We start from the raw sequence: 23,718 nt of genomic DNA, 5'->3' as shown, positions 1-23,718 counted from the left end.
ACATATATAGACCAAATATGGTTATAACCGGAAGTCCTCCTAAGTCTGCGGGCTCAAACTTTAATTAATTAGTCTACACAATTTCCTCCTCTCCTTAAAAACTCAAATCTCGACGCTTAAGGTATTTTTCACATAATATAGCATCGTTTAGGCTCTTTCTAAGAAATAATGAGCAAATAGAAAGAGGATGTCAGTTATCACCAGGCGTTCCGCGTAGTGCGGTTGAGTCATTAAGAGACGATCCGTGAGGGACTGGGTCGGTCCGTGACTGAGATTAATATAAACTAAGTTTTAATTTCAGATATGGAGGAAGAAAGACTAAAGAATGATAGAATATCAAGCATAGCGGACTCTTCGAACCTCGACCGTGAACGATCTACGAGCGACCCGTGTATTAGGAAGGGAAATTTCGCCATGAACGGGAATATAGCTCAGACAAACGGCCCAAGAAACGGTCTTGTGTCTTCGACTATCGAGAGAGACGTTGTTGGAACTCCACAGCCAGTTCGAAAGAATAAATTCGCTTCAAGCCTCGGAAAGTTTCTTCGCCCATGGAAATGGCGTAAAAGAAAGAAGAGCGATCGATTCATAGCAACTTCCCAAAGTGAGTTTTCGATTACTCTTTTAATGAGTCTTTACGTCTTTGTAAAACGATGGAATTTTGGGGACTGTTTTTCCTCGGCGAAGTTGGGAAAAATTTTTATAGTTTGACGAAGAACTGCTCTGTTATGGAGAGTGTTGAACGGGGAGTCTATCGTTTTGAGGTTTTATCTTCATTTGTGATATTTGGTGCTTGTTTTAAAGTCATTTTAAGGAAATTTAGGAGTCGTCTTAATCGCTTCTACGTTGCGAAGGTGATTATGCCGTTCAAAAGGAAATCCTGTGTTTCTATCACATCAACCTGCCGTATTAAAAACTCACGAAAGTCAAACATGCTAGAATATTCTTGTTTTATTCATTTTATTCTTTAACATACCTCGTTGAACATCACTCAAAACTCCTCTGTTTTTTTCCTTTTGTATATCAATATTTGTCTATATATATTGTAATACTGTGTAGCTCGTTATATCGACATTTTATTGAATCTTTCGTTACAAAAGCTATTATTTCGAGGGATAAAGTTGTCATAGTCATCGAAAAAAGAATGAATGATTTAAACATTATATTATCCTTAAAACACGCTCCGTAACTTTTCAATCTTTCTTCTCGTTTTCTTTAATTCTTCAAAAGTGTGAAATTCCCTCCTAAATCGAAATAAATATCCTGAGAATTGAGCATAGAACATTATTTATGTATACTCTAATAATACTATTCGTTCTGCACGTAATTACAGTAATCTTTCTCGGAAATTTCGATTTCGACGATGTTCACAGTATAAATTAATGAAATGTACATACTATATAACAGACCTTGTCAATTTCAAGAGCTGTAGCTTTAAGGAGTATAGATGTCTACCATTTTCTCAAATGACTCCCACTTTATTTGAAATTGTTTCAAGATGAAGTAAAAATTGTGTTTGAAATAGAATTTCTAAAAAAACTACAGATCAGCTCTGGCTGTTAGCCCTTGACCTTTAAAAATTGCAGAGAATATTCAAAAAAAAATCTTTTTAATAGATTATCTTATTCAACTTGCTTTTGAAAGGAAATTAGTTAGCTTTTCAAGTAAAAGATTCACAATTATTGAAAAATATTTGCAATTGAATATATTAAACACAGAGCAAATTAAAGCTTTAGGAACGTGTTGTTTTTTTTTTTACTTTAGCCTGAGGATTTTATCTCAATTGTGGGGGATTTTTCTTGCAATTATTTATTTGTCCTATTTGCAACAAGGAAAAATCCTTTAAATTTGTCTTTTTATGACATTCTTCTCCATTCATTAAATAAATTGCTTTGTTCGCATACGTTCCATGACTTAAAATAGACTTATTATTTCACCTGCATCTGAAAAAATGCGACTATCAGAAATTTTTTTTTGCAAATTCATCATAATTTTTGAAAAAAAAACAAACTTAATATAGCATTTTGTTTTTGTTATTAACCTTATTTTAGTAGAGCTTAAATTATTCAGTTGTAAAATTTGTTTTTGCAATCATGTATTAGCATGAGAAGTACCTGTTTAAGAGCTGACTTTTGTTTCTTTGAGATGCAATATATATATTTTAATTTTTTCATCTTTGCATCTGTGAATTTTGTTCACAACATTTCCATTATTGAGGTGCAATTATTTTATGTTGATACACTGTTGCCAGAAATCTCAGAGAATAGTTAGCTTATATTCTGGTTGAGTGATCGTACAAGAAATAAATTAAAATTGAGTCTAAATGTGTAATATTTAAGAGTGATATAGCAAATGCATAAATGTTATTTCTGCTATTGCTGATATCACTCTAACTTTTTTACTTCATAACTTTTGCAGATCTGGAAAGACAGTTGTCCGTGAGGTCAAAACGTGAGGATTTAGTCAGAAAAGGGATCATTCCTAATAATAACTATGATGAAGGTTAGTGATTAGACAAGTATTTAGTCTGTCACTACTGAAACATAAGGATGGCAGAGGAATTTTTTAGATGAAATGGTGGTGGTGCTGGCATAGAGCATGGGGCAAACAGCTTCTATAGCTATCAAAATACTAGTGGCTCATTCTATGGTTTTTACTGGATGAATTCCAGTATAGAGGCTTTACACCATCACATGCCTTCACCAGTAATACAGCTTGGACTGCATGTGGTTGGATGGCAAAACAATAAATTCCCTTTGCTCTTGGGATTGGAATTCTTTCTCATGTAAAACGATTGTATTGTCACTGCCATCTAATATGGCTGCTGTCACGTGATGGTGCAAAGCCTCTATCAGTAACTGTTTACTTTTGGATCAGATTTTAGATTTTAGTATTTTTTTTAAAATATATATAATTTCTTTGTTGTTGTTGTTGTTGTTGTTGTTGTTGTTATGTTTATTTGTTTGCTTTTTGCTTTACCAAAATAAGATCAATGTAAAGCAACAGGTATATTATTTTTCAGCTAAAACAAAGTACTTCGCGCAAGTACATTAGAAGTGACATATATTTTCATCATAAGGTTTTAAACTCATTGCTATACCACCTTTATAGTAAAACATTCAAACTTTGTGTGTTTTCAAAGCAATGGCAGACAAGGCCATTTCTGACATTTAAATTTTTTCCAATTTTGAAGAAGTGAACTCGCATCCAAATGGAACAATAACAGAGGTTGAAGAGACTCCTAGAGAATCACCTGCAGTTGCTCCAAAACCTTTTAAAGATGGAGAAAAAAAGCTTGTTAGTATCCTTAAGCCTTCGCCGTTGCCAAGAAGATCTCATGAAGAGAAGGTTGAGAAGGAGCTGATGGTGAAGCAAGTAGATCAAGGAAGCATGATGGATCAGTTGGCTAAAGAATTAGGTTAGAAGAGAAATAATCTTCAAATTTAAAAAAGACCTTGTTAACAACCTCTGAACTGATCAAAGTCAGTGCACGGCTAACACACATTGAACCCTGAAACAACCTCTGGGCTGATCAAGGTCAGGGCACAGCTAACACAGATTGAACCCTGAAGCAACCTCTGGGCTGATCAAGGTCAGGGCACGGCTAACACACATTGAACCCTGAAACAACCTCTGGGCTAATCTAAGTCAGGGCACGGCTAACTCACAGATTGAATTGACATTAGTTGTTGAGGGAGGAAAACTGGAAAAAACTTGGAAAAAACCTCTTGAATTAAGGGAAACACCTAACAAACTCTACTCACATGTGACGTTGAGTCCAGTAATCAAACCAGAGACTCCAGAGGTGAGAGGCAAGTGTACTACAACTACTACAGATCTCACCAAACTGTGGCAACACGTCAAAAATTTGTCTTGCTACCACACCCTAATTTGTGCACTGACATGCCTACTTTTGTCACTGTCTCGGATCTAGCACATTGCATTTAACAAAAGTAGGCTTGACAGTAGATGAATTAGGGTGTGTTGTAGCGAGACAAATTTTTGACATGTCACCACAGTTCCGTGAGATCCGTAGTATGCCATCCTTGATTCCCAGAGAAACAACATGGGGTATGAGAGTGAGAGTGCATGAGCACCTTTCACCCCTGTGGTCTGTGGGAGTCTTGGTTGTGGAACGGTCATGCCGCTACATTTGTACACTGAAGTACACATGTCGTTGTATGACAGTGAGAGTGCATGAGCACCTTTCACCCCTGTTGTCTGTGGGAGTCTTGGTTGTGGAACGGACATGCAGCTATATTTGTACACTGAAGTACACATGTTGTTGTTTTCAGCGAAAAGAGGAATCACTGATAAAAGACCAGAAAAACCGATAAAAAAGATCAAACGGTCAGTACAATTTTATATAAAAAATTTATTAAGTAGTTATATATTCCTACCTTATTATATAAAAATACATAACATATAAAATGATATAAAAATAATTATTATATAATTATATATTCCTACAATTATTATATATATTATGATTATTCCTGTAAGATTTTTGAAGTGAAATGCTTTACTTTATCTTATCTCCATTGATCTATCCCTCCATCAGTCCTCCCTCAAATCCATCCATCCACCAACCCACCCACCCACGTACCCACCCATCCCTCCTTCCTTCTCTCAATCAATCCCTCCATCGATCTATCACTGTATCTGTCCATATAGTATTTTCAAAATTTTTTTGTTCTTTTACAGAGCTGCATTCACAAAAGATAGCGAAAATCAGGACAGTGATTCTGATCAAGAAGAAAATCGTAGCGAGGTGCGCTACAAATGTGGCATACGACTTCCAGTAAGAAGAGACTCACCAAAGCCTAAACCTAAAATACCCCTGGCAGAATCTGAAAATAAAGTATGCGGAGATTCTTCATCAGATGAAGAAGAAGAGGAGGAGGGCGTCATAACTGGTAAGTTATTCTTACAGACATCAAGTTATTGGCTTCACTTGTTATGACTTCAATCCTATTCATATGTATTCAAGCCAATCCCTGTAGAGAAAGTTACCATTACTGCAATTTTCATAAACATGCGAACTCTCTCAGAGTGTCTTGGAGTTGTGCGCTGAAATTTTTTTTTTTTTTCTGTCGCCAGTCAAAAAATATAAAAGATACCTACTGATTAGGTTTGATTGGCAGCAGCAAAAAACAAATTCCAGTGTGCAGCTTGCAGACACAGAGTTTGCATGTTTATGAAAATTATAGTTAATAGGTTATAGATACTCCAATCCAAGTTCTCTGCTGCTCAGGGTTAGCCTTGACTTAATATTCATATGTTCCAGCGTAGTTCAAATGAATTTCAAAGTTGTGCATTCTTTACTTTACCGTTGGTATTTGTGAATATTTAGACACTAATACGAGGCTAGCTCTGAGTAAATGAGACTGTGATCAAGGAACACAGTGGTATTTTGGAAGTCAAAACTTGTCTATTTACGAATGGTCCCAAAAATTCTCCAGATAGTGCATGACTTTCTCATTTCAAAACTCAATGAAACCCCTGGAAATTTAAGGTTCAATATATAGTAGGGAGTCACCTTAGGATAGAAAGACTTTACCACTTACCCTATTTGATAATATTAACAACTTTATTGGTCAGGTGACACGGTTAAAACATAATTTTCAGGTGGCTCTCAATTGATGAATATTTTATGTGTTTGGTTAAAGGTTTGGCATCAAAAGTCAAGCGATCTGACAGCCTTGCTATCAAACTAAGGGCAAGACCAACAAAGAAAGATTTGGAAGACCGGAACATCTTACCAAGTAAGTTAGCAAATAATTGTTTTTGCTCCAATAGACTAAGTTCTTTACTTTGGATGTGCTGTTTTCCCATTCCTGACCACCTGTCATTGGACCTTGAGAATAAGATTCTTTGTTTGAGCTGTGTCCATATTCATGTGTTTCCTGATGTTAATTAGCTGTTAAACAAAGAAATGATTCTCTAGGGAATAACATGTGGTATGAAATGGGAAAGCATTATGCTCAAGGTAAAAAGGGATGGGGCTGGCAGTTCATTATTTAATGACATAAAACCTATTGGTACATGAAAACTGTTATATATATTAAATATAATTTTGATATTTAAAAATTTGCAATATAAATGTCATCTCAAATGTTTAGAATTATTACTTTTTGTGAGAGTATACTCTATTGGCTGAAAACCTTTTTTTAAGTACAGAATCCTGAAAATGCTGTAAGTGTAAAACCCTGTAATTCCAAATAATTATGTAATTTTTTTAAATTAATAATTTGGACCTAGTAATCTTTAGTCTTATTATAGCTAGTTTACTTTATTTTTACACACATTATTGCCCAAAATACCATATCTGATGAGCTCACTGTTCATGTAATATATCTATCTATCATCCCTGGTTGGGAGAATTATTTTTGTGTTGTTTAGTTTTTGCTTTCATTATTTATTCTCTTTGATTTTATTGCTACACTTTATTTATACTTTCAATTAATAATCAACAGTTTAATCCTGAAATATTAAAAAGGTGCAATTTGAGTTGATAGTGTTTTATTTCACAGGGGTTTTCATTTATTGGATATTTTTAAGCCTTTTGGAAAGTTTCCAGACATTTGTTTTCTTCTCTTTCTATAATTCTTTATTTCCATTCAAATGATCTTTTCTTTCTTTGTCTTAGGAATAATAACTTAAAAAGATTTTGAATTCATATTGAAGAATGTATTACAAAACTATAATTCCCTATGTTCACAGCAGGCCATAATTTGATCAATTATATATATGGTCTGCCCCAATTATTTAAGCTTTCCGAAGCTATTGTATAGTATGTGTGGGATTGTCAAATATAGTGGTTCCACCCAAGTAGTCTCGTTCAGTAACCATATTTTTATACACCACAAAAAACATATACAATAATATTCCTGTATTTTTTTAAACTCTGTTTTGAATTCTGTTGCATAGGAACATGAAGAAATTGTTTTTAAATTTTTTAAATAAAATTAAAAAATAAGTAAAGTGATAAATTTAGTGTTAAAATTTTGTCCTTTCTTCTAGTTTTAATCATATGGTTATTGACCTAGTGCTAGGTGATAATTTTATTGTTCCTTAAAACCCTAAACCTCCCACTTCATATTCCTCAAAAGATAATCTGAGTTGAAAAATAATTACCTTGAAATAACTTCAAGATTTCTTAAGATTATTCCTCTTCCAATATTTATTGTTGCACGATTTATAGCTTAAAGGTTTTAAACTTGAGAATCTTAAACCTCATAACTTTATCAGGAGAGAAAAAAAACTAATGTGTTAAGCTTGAAAATCATTATATTTTTAAAATGTTAATTCCTGAAAGAAGTTTCGAATTATAAATTTTAATGTGTTATGGTATTATGTCCCTCTAGGTAAAGTCTTCTGTCTTGAATTCTTAATGACATCCCACACCTGTTCTCCAATAGGAATGAACCAAACTGTCAAAAATTAGAGGACTATCCAATTAAAAGCTGTTATTTTTTAACTGGTTGAGACATAGTATTATAACTGTATGCAACAGAAGAATTTCAAGGATTTTGAAGATACGTTTCTTGGATACGAGATGGATTTTAGAGGAATTTATGTTATCTTTTGGCTATAATCGAATCACTGCAGTGGATGTCACAGAAATATGTTATTTCTTCGTCAAATTATGACATTTGTTGGGCCACATATACAGTTAAATGAAAACTTTGGATTGTGTAAGTTTAAAATGCAAATTTTGCTAGCATCAATATTCACTAGATGATAGTATGTTATCATTTGGGTTTCATAAGTACGAAACATTATCTTGCGAAATGGAGGCCATTTGTTTCTCTTTTTTGGACAGTACTCTTCAAAGTGTGAAAAGATTAATCAGTATTTTTTTACCTAGTTGTTGTTGGTGTGCATATATTATTTTACCAATAACTATAGTGAATTTCATATACTTTTTAATTTTAATATTGAAATGAAGTAAATAGTATAACAAAATGGTTATATACTTTCAACCATCAAGGTGAACTTCAAATTTTGAATTCCTGAGGGTATAGCACTTAGCACTGGGTCTCTGGTTAATTCTCTTAACACTGTTGGGCATTTTTGAGAAATATTGAGATCAAAAAGTGTAGTGAATATTGATAACAAATCTTATTGTATGCGAGCACACAACTACAATGCAATTATCCTCAGGCACAATATTATTTGCTGCTGATCTTGTTGAGCAGCAACAATTAAATGTTTTTGCATGACAAGATTTCATTGCCAAAAATGTGCAGCCATAATATTTTAACTACTCTTAAGATTCTTCACTCTCTGTACATAAATATTTATGTAGAGACCAGATTAAATTATTAGATGTTAAAGCAATACTCCCATTTGCAATACTCCCGTTTGTAAGGAATGCACGTATGACAGAATAATACAAGTTTATTAAAATGCCACGGGTTTTGGTTGAATAGCTGAAAATCATAACACACAACTGAGACTAAGGCTGAGCAAAGAGCACTCGAAACTGGAGTATTCATTCAAGCAAACCTTTTATTTTTATTTTTATTTTTATTTTCTAATTCTTGTATATTGGGGCATGAATGATAAACAGGTTTTTGGAGTTCCTGTTGTCTTTTAACTTGTTAACCTGCTGTAAAGCCTATCTTAGATTTTTTAATTGATAAAAGTTTCAGAATATGGATCTTGAGCACAAAGTATGATGAGAAACAGAGTACTTATGTTTTCCAACGCCTCATCATCTGCCAATTTTTCCTTCAAAAGTTTCTTTGGAAATGCATGCATTTCAACAGATGAAAAGAACAGTAATATTTTCTGATAATTCCTTTGATGTTCCTGTGTTGTTTCTGCATTAATCTGTTTCCCAGAGTGCTTAGTTGGCTTTGATGCCCATTGTCTATTTAATAGCATATTTTATACATTAGTTATTTAATATAAGAAGTTGATCCAGAGGAGGGAAGAGTTAGGTCTTGTCGGGGGAGGAAAACCAGCAAACCTGGAAAAATAACCTAAATCAAGGGAGAGACCTAACAAACTCTGTTCCCATGTGATGCCAAGTCTGGGAATCCAGCTCGAGACCCCAGAGGTAAAAGGGGAGTGATGCCACCCTTGATTTCCTTGCAAAGGAAAATTAAACATTGGTTTCATTTTTTCTCAATCTCCCCTATCTAAATAGTAACATTCCCATACATGCATAGTTACAGTTTTAGACTAAAGTTACTATTTCTTTGTCAGCTAAAACAGAGGAAGAGATTCACGAGCGAAGAGCAGCTGTAGGATCCAAACTTGTGAGGTATGAATATGAGTGATACTTTCTGATTTACACCATAGGTCACATGCCCCTTCAAACGAAAAAATGTACAAAAATTTCAAAGTTCTCTTTACATTTCAGTATTTCATCTTGACATAACTTTTTCTAATGGTGTAGGGTTATGTTGTAATTCGGGACTTGCATGGCGAGGCAGGAGTGCCGCATTTTCACTTGTTAGCGGAATAAATTTAAATTACAAATAACAGTTTGCAAATTTTTGACCTATTACTTGGTTTCTCTCCTGGTTATTCACCATTCCGTAGTTGAGAAAAAACTGGGCGGAGTTGGCATTGTAGTGCATTGTGGGAACTATTTTACTGTAAGAAATACACGCTATTTTTTAAGTAATATTTCAGAGCCAACACTGAGGACTGGACGGGATTTCAATTCTGCACAACTAATTGCAAGGACTTGAAATCCCATCGAGTTCGATTTGGAGACTTTGAAATGACTTCTCATACTCCTTAATTATTTGGGAGGTTATTTGTTTAGGATTGAAAGACTTAAGGGACAGATATGTCCCTGAACTGAATTAATTTTGATCCAGTCCAATGACTTGAACAAAATTAATTCAGTCCTTTCACAGGACTTAACCAGGTTTCAAGTAACATCATGTGACCCAAAATCGATTGATTAGCTGGTTTACTCATGAATTATTAATGAGTATGAGAAATGATTCATATATCATTACCTTGAGTATGATTTTCTTGGTTAGCAGTACACTCGAGTAAAGAAATAAATGTGAACAAACAAAGAATCTTTTCCCAAAAAGATTTGGAATAGAAAAAACATAAAAGTAAAGAAATGAATAGCATGAAACGTGAACTTCAAATTCAAATTTTATTAACTAACAGATCGAACCTTGAAACCTTGGCTGATCTAAGTTAGGGCATGGTTAACTCACAGATCGAACCCTGAAACAGCCCTTGGGCTGATCTAAGTCAGGGCATGGCTACCTTATAGATTGAATCCTGAAATAACCCTTTGGCTGAACAAAGTCAGGGCATGGCTAACTCACAGATGGAACCCTGAAACAACCCTTGGGCTGATCTAAGTCAGGGCATGGCAAACTCATAGATCGAACCCTGAAATAACACTTTGGCTGAACAAATTCAGGGCATGGCTAAATTTTTTTAATGATGGCATTAGATCGCCTTAAATCCTTTTAAACAAAATTATTGATCGGAAGCGACAGTTAGACGTTTTTAAAGGTCTTTAATTGTCTTAGCATTAAGGATGCGTATGACGGATCCTAGGGAACTGATCGTCTAAGTCTTAAAGCATAAATCATCGTTTTTCTTGTCTGACTGTTTTTGATTTAGATAGAAAATTCAATTGTGATTGACGTCACAATTATCGCAAATGGTGTTTTTAATTTACTTAGCGCAGAATTATGTCATTTTGAGAGATTTTTTCTTACCTCTTGCCATGTTTAGGCCTTTCTATAATGAGTGAAAAAATCATCTACACCTCATACGATTTTTTTTTGACAACACTTCAAAATTGCTCAAATGGTTTACATTTTGTGACATTTTTTCCCTCGTCTCTGATTGGCTGGTCATAAATAACCTGTCTTCTAGTGGTCACCTGTTGGGCTATTGACAGCCGGTGCACTCAAATAGCTTATGTGAGTAGAAAAAAAAATGAAAATTTTGATCTTATTCGATACTTCCAAGAAAAAGGGGCAGAAAAATTTTTTTTCCATTTTTCTCAAATTTTACAGCATTTAAAACTAGTTAAATTGATGGCAGAATGAGTATTGGCAATTTTTAGTGCGTCTGAGTGTGTGTGCAAAGTGGAATACAGCTGGTGTTCGCGTCACTTCCGATAGCATTTCATATTCCATTTGGAATAGCTCATATACCTTAATCCTCAGGGGGTCTATATTAATCCACACAGAAACCATATTCCAACTTATTTCAAGCTTTTCTTCGCGTGTTGTGGTCCTAGAGAGCGTCTCAAAAATGCTTGACATTTTCTCCTGCATGTAGAGAAATGGATTGAACACTGCACGAGTCCGAGAATGTTATATGTTATCTTGAGTACTGTGTACTTCGTCGACTGTTGCATTGCAAAGGTTTTGTGTTTGGTCTTAAATCAAGATGTGAACTGCAGCATGTTGTGCGACTTGGTTTGGAACGTGGAAATAGCGCTGTACTATTTCGTATCGAAATTTCTTAAGTTTGTGTAAGTACCTCAACAAACGATACATTAACTTCTAATTTTAGATCCTTCCTCTCTAAGACTGCAATTTATTCTAGTTTTGCAGTAAAGATTTGGATATATTTTATTTGCAAATATATAACATTCGTGCATTCATAACCACAAATTACTTGAAGACAAAACTCTACAAAAATTAAACCACTTTTCTTGAGCCCATATTCGCTGAATTAAGTGATTTTGTGTTATCATTCCTAACTGAAAATAAAACGTATTTATAACTATATAATTTTTTTCTCTCGTGAGTTAGAAATTCAGTTTCCATTTTTGAGCTCTCAGAAAGTGTTTGTTTTAATTTCTTTTATTTTATATTTCTCTTTAATTTAGTTTTTTAAAAAACGATGGTTAAACAAATTTTTTATTTTTGCTTTTTTGTGAAAAACAATTTTATTTCTGATTTAAGGTTATTCTAAATCAGTTATGAAATCCAATATTTTTCAAGAGATTAGTTGTCATCCGAAAGTAACTCTTTGTATTCCTGAAGATGCCTCCTAAACTTCCCACTTGTCAATATGTTATCTCTTCACCATTCAAAAGAGGCTATTCATCCAAAATCTAATAAAAGTCAATCCAAATTCAAAAGGATGACTGAAACTGCAGAATTTGAGCGAATTTGATGAGTGCAAGTGATTTGCATTACAGATTTGTAGTAGTGAGATTGTGCAAGATGTGATTGTTTTAAAAGTGCTCGTGTTATGTTTCCAAGGAGCTCAGTTCTCTAGGCTCTCAAAAGGAACGAAAATAGAAAAAAGAGCTGAGAAAAGACATTGATTAATTTTTTACGAAATAATTTTGTCTCAAATTGGTTTGACAATAGCGATAGTCTATTGTAATATTCATGACTGTTTTATTTCAAAGTAACTTCCACCGCGATGTACACATTCACCTTGGGACTTTAGACGTTCCTTGGACTACCATAACTCTTTGTGAAGTCGAGGGATTATCATACTAACATTCGTCCAAGGGTTTGTCTGATGCGGGTGTCAAAGGTTTGAAATAAGAAAGCGCGCGATCACAACAGGAGGAAAAATTAATAGAAGTGGAGGCATGGAAAATCGGGTTAGAAAAGTGTCGTAAACGAAAGGTTGAAAAGAGAGAGAAGAGAGAAAATAGGTCCCAAGCTCCATCTTCTATGTTTTTATCAGAGGAGTGGAAAGAGATGACCTGGGGAGACCATTCAATTCTTCCTCCTCTCCAGTCTCCTCCGTCGGCTACTCAGAGAGTTTTAGATTGCCTTTTTTTCTCCCCGCAAACGGCAAACGTGACCATGTTTTCATAGTTATACTGTATTTTACTTTACCTTTTACAAACCTTCTCACCAAAGACAAATATTCTTTTGTTTTTCTACTACTTGGACTTTTTTACGATACTTTTTAAGCTATTTAGAATCATTTTTAAATGGTGAACTGACGTTTCACGTTTGCCGTGAACGTAAATCTAAAACTCTCTATTATATCCAGTCCACCTCTTCCCCAGTCCATGTATTCCCAGTTTGCCTCTCCCAAAGCTCCCTCTTCCCCTTGCAACCTCCCCGGCCCCATCACAAATCTTTCTCATCAACAAGTCATAACATTTGGTAAACGTCAACGAGTTACAATATTTGATGTTTTATTAACCTAGTCTCATACTTCTTGTCACTAGACGCTTGAGCGCTCGACCGACTGCACAAGAACTAAGAGAAAGAAATATTTTGAAGAGTAAGTATATTTGTTGATGGACAATATACCTTGGATTAACTACAAATCGCTCCATTTATTATGGGTTCTAGTTTGTCACTTTATCTATCGGTTATTCGGGGGTGGGGGGGGGGGGGGGGGGGAGAAGAAATGGAAGTTTTCGGGCAAATGAACTTTATATCACTTTTGAGGGCATAAATTGTCAGGGTAGAAGTTTAATTTTTTCCAAGTTAAAAATGAGCCCTTAAATGAGGCTCTTATAATAAATAGTAATCGGTACAGCGGTTTTTGCATGAGTGGGAAGTTTCCATATAGACTTTTCCACAGTCTCTCGCTCGTCCGTTCCGTCTCCACGCTTAGAGACTGTAACGGTACAATGACCGAAAGGACTTATGCGTCCCGAAAACTTGGACCCAGCGTGCTTTGGGAACCAAAATACTCGTCCACAGTCTCTCTCGTTTTCGCCGCCATCTTGAAAATATTGAAAAGAGAGAGACTGTGGACGAGTATTTTGGTTCCCAAAGCACGCTGGGTCCAAGTTTTCGGGACCCATAAGTCCTTTCGGTCATTGTACCGTTACAGTCTCTAAGCGTGGAGACGGAACGGACGAGCGAGAGACTGTGGAAGAGTCTAGTTTCCATACTGATTTCGACCACGTGTACCGTACGCTCCAGCTGATCTGAAGTAGTGACGTAGAAATGAAGTCACTGCAAAGCCGAGGTGTCATTAATTAAGCCTGTTAAAATTGATCAGCGTAAAATTAAAATATGCCCGCCATTTAAACAAAAGTATAAAACTCGTTAATTATTTTACACTGTTATCAAGCGCTTATACGCAACGTTTTTTGATTTTGTTTTGTTTTGTTTTGTTTTGTTTTGTTTTGTTTTGTTTTGTTTTGTTTTGTTTTGTTTTTTGTTTTTTGATTTGGTGGCCTGGAAATCCATAATTTCAAGAGAAAAAGTGACGATTCTGATTAGCAACCTTTTTCTCAGATCAGCTGGCTATTCTTAAACAACCCTAAAACAACCTCTTGATTCAAAATAACGTATCAATTTTCCTATCTTATTTTAGCCGCTACCGAAGCGGAAGCGAAGGAAGAAAAAGAAGAAAAGAAGAGAGTCTTGACGAGAAAGGTATATATATATCTATCAATCTATAGTATCATTGGCTTCATTATGGGGCCAATGTGAATGGAGGCTTTCCAGTCTTTTGTATTGGAAGCCATTTGAGTGCTGATGTCACTCTGCATTTTAAAGCTTTTTTTCTGGCCACACAATTAGTTGTTCGACTTGAGGAAATGGAAAAGTAATCGCTGTGTCTAAACATGGAATTTAAGAAGTTTGACAGGTAGCCTGAGCACAGAGAATTTGAAACTGAAGCAGTTTTCATGCCCTACAAATCCTTACGTGCATGTATTATAGTGTCTACCCACGTTGGTGGTTCATTGTCTTTAAATAGAACTAACAACCAAAAAGTAGGCAGACCAGGAAATTCGTAAAAATACGAGCAAGCCGCCTAATTTTTTTCCTGTGTCTAAAAGCAAAGTCAGGGGAAAACACTCTTTATTACATGTCTTTAACGAAATATAACACCGTTTCCATTTTTCTTCCAAGTTACCAAAAGAAATGTAATTGTTGCTGTGTTTCTATAGCGTTTCATAACATGAGTAGGGTAGCATGAGTAGCGTTCGCGGCTAACGCGTCGTCTTTTACCGCTGTCAGTCTAACGGGTCGGGTCGCTGGTTCGCTGGTACTTATTTGGTTCGAGCCCTGCGGTCGTCACATGTGAATTGAGTTTGTTTGATGTGTTGTTCTCTCCTATGCCACGAGGGTTTTCTCCGGGTTCTCCGGTTTTCTCCCTCCGTAAAAATCAACATGTGAGTTCAGCGTTGTGTGCATAGGATATGATTGAATGAAGTGGTATTGCGTGTGAGCGAAAAGTGTCCCCAATTAGTGCGAAAGCGCTAGAACGACTAGACACTTAAATAAAAGAAAGATATTTATTTATTTTTATGAGTTTCACTCTTGCTCAGCGGGAAATGAGACTAAAAATGAAGATTATTCTAGAAAATCGGTTAATATTTAAATATATATATAACGGAAAGTATTTGGTCCAGGTGTCAAGACTGTTTAAGGGATTTGTTCTAATTTTTTCTGTGATTCTTTCGTCTATTTACTTTTTCATCTTTCCGTCCCTCCCCTTCTGTCTCCTTCCTTCCCTCCCTCTCTTCTCTTTCTTTTTCCCTTCCCTTCCCCTCGCCTCCCTCTTATTTTTCAACACTTTTTCTTTCTTTCTTTCCTCATTTCTTTTATGTCTCTTTTTATTTTTATGAGTTTCACTCTTGCTCAGCGGGAAATGAGACTAAAAATGAAGATTATTCTAGAAAATCGGTTAATATTTAGATATATATATAACGGAAAGTATTTGGTCCAGGTGTCAAGATTGTTTAAGGGATTTGTTCTAATTTTTTCTGTGATTCTTTCGTCTATTTACTTATTCATCTTTCCGTCCCTCCCCTTCTGTCTCCTTCCTTCCCTCCCTCTCTTCTCTTTCTTTTTCCCTTCCCTTCCCCTCGCCTCCCTCTTACTTTTCAACACTTTTTCTTTCTTTCTTTCCTCATTTCTTTTATGTCTCTTTTTACCTTTTTCAATTTTTTCATTTTTTCCCATGAAAACCTAAGCCGTTCCGTTGACGTAATATATCTATAAAAATATAATAATAAGACCCAATAAGAATGTTGGACAATATAGAAAGGCAATATACAACATAATGCGTGAAAGTTTATGAATATATCGCATCAGCTGAGTGCCATCAGTTCAGTACTGAGCCTCGTTGCCAAAAAAAGCAGGCCTTTCTTTGCAAGATTTTTAATTTCAGCAAATTTCGTTTCGAACCTTCTAGAAATCATTTATTTTTTGTTGGCATAGCTAAACTGATTCTCTCACGTGGCGACCAAAGACCCGACTTCCCATAGCCTAAAACTATACAATCGAGTTGGTTACATTTAGTTATGAAAAACGAGGCATTTATTTCGTAACATCTGTCGTGTGTCTTTTCAGTATCCTAGCAACCACAACCTTCCTACCTTAATTGAATCACGTGATTCAAACCTTATGACGTCAGATGTTCTTTTTTCATAATCGTGTTCGTCCTGTTGTATATTTTACCGACCGTTACGATATTGTATTATAAGAAATACAAATAAATGCCTTTTTTTTCTTTCGCTAAAGCTAAAAAAACGATTGAATAAACTATATAGCTTCAAGCTTCCTCTTTTACTCCGACGAAGGACTAGCGTCCGAAACGTCAGTAAGTTTTTTCATCTTTTCACGGTGTATAATTTACCTTTTCATCATTACTATATAGCTTCAAATAAAGCCATTCTGCATATCTTTTCCATAGTCTTTGACGTTAATTTATGTTTATTAATCAAGCATTTTCCATCGTTTTTTATCCACTTATTGGTTGACGTCTAGACCTGTGATTATGAAAAATGATTAAGAAAACGTCGCACTTGAGATTGTAGCAAGTAGATTTTTCTTCGCCTCATTCGGTTTTATCTTATAACAAAAGAAGAAAAGTTAGAATATACATGTAAGCTTGTTTCCTAGAGAGCGAAAGAAAGAGGTGACAGCGGGATCGTTACCTTGATGAATAGAATTTGTCTTCTTCATTATAAACAAACACGTATTGGAATGAATGGAGTGAAGACGACAAGACAGAAAAATTAAGGGTTTAATGAATAAAGAGAGAATAAAATAGGAAAGACAAAAACGAAACAAAAGGAAGAACTCTGTTAGTTTTTTTCCGACGGCTATTTCATCAACTGGGGCAAAATGTTTCTTCCAAAATTTACCTGACTTTCCGTTTTTCCCCTTCGATATTTTATTTTGAAAAAGTGTTTTCTTGCAATATAGAGCATCCTACAGACTTTATAGAATATAGAATTACTACACATTGCGGAAAAAAATTAAAATTCACTCCATTCTCAGCACAACTTGTCCACATCAAGCTGTGAATCGGCAGATTTCGAAATTTCGTTGTACCAAGGCGCCCTAGGACATTCGTAAATCCTGATTGGCGCGGATTTAAAAACTACAGCCCACGCTCAGCTGACGTCTTTTGACGCACAAAAGAATTTGAATTATGCATGAGGGATTTATCATTGCACTGCTCTAATAGAGCTGGTTGACTGATTGAGTACAATATCTAAGGTTGAACGTCACGCTCGTCTGTGTATCGAAGGTCTTCTTCACCTCGATTCTACAAAATTCAATGAAATTTCCTGGATTTTTCACCACGGTAAAAATTCGCAAAATTGTTATTTATTTCTACAACGTTTCGTCCGTTATTTAAATTTTCGTTGAGTCAGTATTCGTTGAATTCAATATATTTGTATGATTTCAACTTTATAATTTAACGCTTTACAGAGATCTCTACTTAACGTTTATAATGATCGTCGTATTTTTTTCTCGTCTTTTTTCTTTACAGTTAAGTCGGAGACCGACAATACAAGAATTGAAAGCGAAGAAAATTATTAAATTTAGCGAATATGTGGATTGCTTGGAATGCCACGACTATGACAGGAGGTAGGCACTGCTTTCTTTGTTATTTTTTATTTCTTAGCAAGTCTTAGTAGAAACACAGAAAACCTGAAACATGGAAAACCTCTCCTAAAACAAAGAAAAGTAGAAAATCCTGGTAATTTGATAGTCATGTTTTGTGTATAAGACTCGATGCAGAGAGAAAACGCCATCAGTTTTAAAAACGACGGAGTTGAATTTTAAAACTGGTTAAAAACTTGCCAAACTGGTTACTTTGTTCATGGTGATTGAGAGACTTGCGTTACTTGTGATGTAATTTTTTTCACTGAATTTTTAAGGTCTAATTTAATAACACGGAAGAAAAAACAATTTTTCCAATCTATAAAAAATGCATTTTCACATTCTCTATTTTTCCTAAAGATATTTTTTCTATTTTTCAGAGCTGACAAGCCGTGGACTCGTCTTACGCCTGAAGATAAGGTACACTCCCTATTTATTCAGAAATCTAGAAAATCTATCCTCGGAAAATAACTAAAACCGACAAAGAAAAGACAAACTTAAGACTGTTAAGCTGGGTAAACAAGGATAAACTTTTTAAAAAACGTTTTTACTTTGGGCGTAATATTTTCCCATTGTCACATTTACTTCTCTTGAGTGTTATTCTGTTGTTTATGAATGAGACTGAGAAGATGAATCAATAGTGCAGCTCAAACGAATATTTTTTTAAAGTAGTTTGAAATGAGAAACCAATCCACGCCCTGAATGGGCTTGAATATTTCTTATACCCATTCTTACATAAGATGTAAAAATGTGTTTACTCCTGTCTAAGAGCAAATATTTCTGCTTGAGTACTATATTACTGTCTTCAATGTAAACCCTTTGATAATACTAATGTAAGCCTTGTTTGCAAGAGGTATGAAATGACAAAAAAAACATTACATTTAAAGTGATGAAAGGGGAAAACATTAGGCCCAAAGTGCATAAGCTCATTTTTTCATTTTCATTTTATACTTATTTTATTAAATGATTTGGAGTATCTTGAGTGTAACTAGCATAAGACAGAAGGTTGCTTTCATGATTGGAGTACTTTTTTCGAAGTGGTGAACTTAGTACTCTTTCATATGATTGGCTTACATGCTATTTGATTGGCTTAAAGAAAACCCTTTGAGAGCCACTAAGTTGCCACTCACTCCAAAAAACGTGCTGCAAAACTTAACGATTTTTTTGTGCAACGTGACTTCTAAAAAACAAACAGGGCCTCCAACGCCGGAAAATAAACCGCCAACAAATGAGAATTTTTCCAGCAACAATGGATACAGATTATTTCTGGATACAAAGACTGGAAAATATCAAAAACAGCTTGTCTTTTTTAGAATGCATTTTCTTTTCTTTTTAGCCTTAAGTAAAGACAATATTATGAAATATAAAGTCTTCAGCTAGAAGGGCTAATTCTTCGTTCGCTTCCATTCTTGGTTTTGTTGCCTACGTTTGCAGCTGCATGAATATCACTAAAGATATCACTTGTCTTTTTGGTAAGACGGTTTTAAAGCTGGTCTTTGATCTTCTTTCTTTCTTTTTTATTCCTATTACAGGCTGCTATTCGTAAAGAATTAAATGAATTTAAAAGCACAGAGATGCTTGTACACGAAGATAGTAAACAATATACAAGGTAAGATTGAATCTCACGCATTATTAGACTAACTTGTGTTGGAATATTGGTCAGAATATACCGAATACAATAATGACAGCATAGTATTTTTCTATCAAAATAGTTTTGTAAAAAGAAGGGAAACATATGCAATGTCATCAGAAATAACGTACGAATGGCAGCAGAAAGTAAGAGGGTTGTATCCCATTGTGCTTTTGAGACATCAAGGAGTTAAGAAAAGACTTTGTTACAAATCAACAGCGGCCATGTTCCATTCGGTCAAAAAGTGAAGTGTACATTTATCGAAATTCTTGAAGTGGATTTACTTTGGATGACGCCAGCGAGATTTCAATCCGCACCTTTGAAAGTGTCTCAAATTCCGGTCATTTAAATCAGGGGGTTCGTCTTTTGCGCGCTAAATAGCATTTCCTTAAACCCCCTGATCTGGTGATCCTTTCACGTGTAAAGTCACATTCTTACAAAGTAAATCATTTTATTCAATGTAATCAGTTAGTACGCACGTTCTTGAACCTATATACGTCATAACCTCGATTTTGCAATGCAATTTGGGATACCATTAGCCAGAACAGGGCGCCGAAAGTCCATAGTTCTTTGCGTGCCGCTAGCATTATATTGAAGTCCTTTTAAATTTCCTTTCGTCAACAATCCACGTCGAAAATGCGACAACAGTTCACTCAATCACTTTCCTTCCAATTCAGTATATTTACAATATTTTCCCTAGCGCGAGCTCTGGTTGGTCAGTTAGCCATGTCTTATAAGATTACAGATTATAGATATGACATCACACTGTGATATATAACTCGTGTTTTGTTTTTTTTTGTCCACAGATTTCATCGCCCATAGTTTTTATACCAAGATGTTTCTATAATCAAAGGGGGACGAAGAAAAATACCTTTATTTTTGTTGAGGGTGAATACAAGACAATACCAAATACGTAGAGGAAAATCCTATCATAATGTATGTATAAATTTAATCACGCGAAATTGTAAATAGTTTATTGTACAGGAAATTTTTTACTCATAGAACAGAATCATAATATGGTCATTTGAAGAACAATGTCCGGGAATCTTTGCTGGTTGAATTTGCAAGGTTTCCTTCCGGCCGTGTCAGAGTTTAAGAGCCTGGGTACTACTTTTAATGTCTTAGTACGATTTCATGGTATTTATCAAAAAGAGTGCGACTTGGCGGGAATTTCTGAATAAATTTGGGGAATATTTGTAGCATTATGGGTAGAATTTTTCGCATTCTTTATTAAGGCTGCGTCAATTATGTTACACTACATAGGGTGGGGTGGGGATGATTTTTGGAACAGTCGCCCCTCCATATCCATGTATGTAGTATACATGATAAGTGCAGTCTTACTACATTGATACCAGGCTCTTTTTACTTAACATTGCCAAATTAATACTCTTTTCCTAAAATTTAACGAAAGACTGGTAACGAGCTCCACCTGCATGGAATCATGGGAATACATTTCTTAATTCCAAAATTTCTCTTTGCAGTCTTTCTTCGAATTTTCGAAAAGAGAGTTTTTCAGAATCAACTTTAAATGATAATCGTTGCTATAGCAATATAACTTAAATTCTTCACTGGTGTTTTTCCCACAATCGATTTCGCGCGCTTTTTAATCATGACGGGAACAGACTCATTCCAATTCTCTGCGTCTCCATATCTCTCGATTGAAATTTAGCAGTTTTAATCTTAGTTTTTTAAAAGTTATGAGCAGGCTTATGAATTCGTAATCAAGTTATTAAACGTTGAACTATTTGAATTTTCAGGCCAGTTCTTAGCCTGGCATGTTACAGAATTTTTTTCTAATGTATCTTAAAAACACGTCTTCAAGTTTTAGAAGAATATTAAGTTATATAAAAAATGTCTATTTTTTAAAGTGATTCGTAGATTTTCCATCTCAAGTTAATTTTCAGTTTTCACGTTAAGATGCACCATTTTGCGGACCTAAACATTCTTTAAAAGCGACCAGCGAGTTAAACATTTCTTAAAATCCTTTCAAAATGGTGGTTCTTGGAATCACGAATTCTGTGACGTCATAGCCGCCATTTTGGATTCCAAACTAACTGATTATTTCTTTTTCGTGCTTTCTTTCTTTTTTTATACTTATGCCACCAGAATAACCTTATTCATAGGATCATAATTCTTTTTTACTGGATTTATTTCTCGATTCAGTCATTCACAATTTGTGACTCGACCGTCTCCGTTTGTATTTCACAATCAAAAAAAGATGTATATTTAATAGTATCTTTCTTACCAGATTTTTAATGCCTTCAAAAACTCTTGTTTTATAAAAAGTGCATGCTCCTGGGTGACAAAAGTTTGTCTCGCCTCAAAGTCAACTCAAACTTCAGCTTTTCACTTTTGTTTGAGTTGGGCTCCCTGTACTTTGTTTGGCACTAATATCGTTCCCAGCTCCTCGGAGTATGGAATAACGCATGCGTATTCTCTTTAGTTAACGTTTAAGTTAATTGGCGTGACTTACTTATGCCGCTGTACGATGATGATGAAACACTAGTACATTAGTTAATTACTGGGACTATAGTTGTAGAAATGAAGTTTTGACTTGTTTCTAACATGCACAGGACCTTCCTCCCGATAAAGTAGGTTTTGGCACACGTCAATCAAAATGTTTCCATGACATTGTGAAGAGACATTAATTTTTCAAGGGTATGTGCCTTTTAAATATCAAACGGATTTGGAAACGCTTTGATCATACCGTCCACCAAAACCTACTTTGTCGCAACAAGTTGTATCATTGGGCTACACGTTATTGAGAATCGGTTTTCTAAGACCCCTAAAACTCTCAGACGTGGAGTTTTGTGACACAGGGGCCAGTTGTACAAAGGGTAGATAGCGCTATCCGAGGGATAAATCTTATCCAGTGGATACATTTATTGGATAACAGCATCGGCTTATCCACTGGATAAAAATTTATCCATCGTATTATAACGCTATCCACCCTTCGTACAACCGGTCCAAGGCCTTTGTAAATTTGATAGTTGGAAGAATGCAGAATATTTGTGCTCTTGCAGAGAATCAGACAATGAATTTTAAATATTTCTAGCTCAAACCAAGAGAGCATAAATAACATATTTATGCTCTCTTTCTCAAACTTAGTACTGATTTGTTCAAAGCCTCAGTGCCAATCAAAACTGGATTAGCACTGACACGTCAGGCTTTGCACGACAGGGCTCCAAACTTCAGAACCTTGATTGAAACTGTGACGATTAATTTGTACATAAAATTTATATCCTGGTCTTAAGAATATGTAAATAAATTAGGCTTTAATTAATAAAGTACAACGTTAAGAGAAAAAGTTGGTATATGAAGAGTTTTCTTACACAAGCCCGCGTTGTTAGTGGTTCCCTTTTTACCAAACAAAACCTGCGCATGCGCTGGCATCACTCTCGGATACTAAGTTATATTCTGGTACCCAGGCCTCATCTTTCTTTATTGTCCGCCAAAAACTGGGAGACAGGAAACGCGGCCATGCAGTTATCCCAGAGTAAGAAATACAGTATGAGAGAAAAGAAAAGAAATTTGATTGACACCTGCCACAATCTTTATATTTACTTTCATAATTTGTTTTGAGTTGAGTATGACGATTTCTGTCAGCCACGTTTTTGCGTTTCATCACTCGCCCGCATTGTTTTCCAAATATTACTAGTTTTTCTATATTTTTTCGCTTTCGAAAATGCAATTCTATCGGCTAGAATAATCCGGGGGGGGGTTCTCCGCCAGAATTTGGGTAGGGGTGTTCCGCTGGGATTTTGAAAGGGGTACCCTGTTTATGACAAAAACTCAAATTTGTAGACCCTGTTTATGACAGAAGATATAATTAATTGCACTGAGTTCCTGTTTCAATTATCATGTCATCTCGCGTATCGTTTTTTTACGACCATAATAAACAGTTTCGGTCAATACGAAAGTAGAAACCCTGAATATGACAGGAAACTCAGGAAGAACTTGGAGCTTGAGTGAAATTACATACCCTGTTTATGACAAGAAGCTCGAAAAACCATACCCTGTTCAGCGGATCATCCCCGTATAGTCCATATATGGGAGTACCTCCCCCCCCAGAAGAATAATCAAATACCATTCTTAGTCTCAGGATTATTTTACTTTCGAGTAAGGCAGAGCTGCAGCTCCTTCTGAGGTGTCAAAGTGGCCATCATTCCCCAGTAATATTCCTGTTTGTTCTCTTGTTCCGAAATACAAAGTTTGTCAATTTGTTTCCCAAAAATATGACTTTTCGCAAATTTGTCCCCTCTTTCCCAGCTGAAAAAATTTGACAATATCCCCTGG

The 23,718-nt window shown here is 35.3% G+C and overlaps 1 protein-coding gene across 1 annotated transcript; it reads left to right on the top strand.

The window, feature by feature from the left end:
- Nucleotides 1–171: 171 nt before the first annotated feature.
- Nucleotides 172–22,729, top strand: LOC116288780 (phosphatase and actin regulator 1). Its single transcript, XM_031695612.2, has 13 exons — nt 172–604; nt 2,419–2,502; nt 3,194–3,418; nt 4,296–4,350; nt 4,705–4,916; nt 5,670–5,765; nt 9,217–9,274; nt 13,154–13,209; nt 14,260–14,321; nt 17,680–17,777; nt 18,173–18,212; nt 19,325–19,401; nt 20,229–22,729. The coding sequence occupies exons 1-13, from the start codon at nt 304–306 to the stop codon at nt 20,242–20,244; spliced, it is 1,380 nt and encodes a 459-aa protein (XP_031551472.1). The 5' UTR covers nt 172–303; the 3' UTR covers nt 20,245–22,729.
- Nucleotides 22,730–23,718: the final 989 nt, after the last annotated feature.

Source organism: Actinia tenebrosa, unplaced genomic scaffold (genome assembly GCF_029948245.1).
Source record: "Actinia tenebrosa isolate PJP-AT-01 unplaced genomic scaffold, QUT_ActTen_1.0 PGA_scaffold1__47_contigs__length_23844297, whole genome shotgun sequence".
In the NCBI taxonomy this organism is placed as follows: Eukaryota; Metazoa; Cnidaria; class Anthozoa; order Actiniaria; family Actiniidae; genus Actinia; species Actinia tenebrosa.
Note: the sequence above shows the minus strand (reverse complement) of the source record. Positions and strands in the feature narration are given on the sequence as shown.

What these genes read in the sequence shown, in the direction of transcription:
- LOC116288780 (XM_031695612.2), top strand. Translation starts at nt 304, where the DNA reads ATGGAGGAAGAAAGACTAAAGAATGATAGAATATCAAGCATAGCGGAC. An exon ending in ATTCATAGCAACTTCCCAAA is followed by an intron (nt 605 to 2,418) that starts GTGAGTTTTCGA and finishes TAACTTTTGCAG; the next exon opens with ATCTGGAAAGACAGTTGTCC. An exon ending in GGAGGAGGGCGTCATAACTG is followed by an intron (nt 4,917 to 5,669) that starts GTAAGTTATTCT and finishes GTTTGGTTAAAG; the next exon opens with GTTTGGCATCAAAAGTCAAG.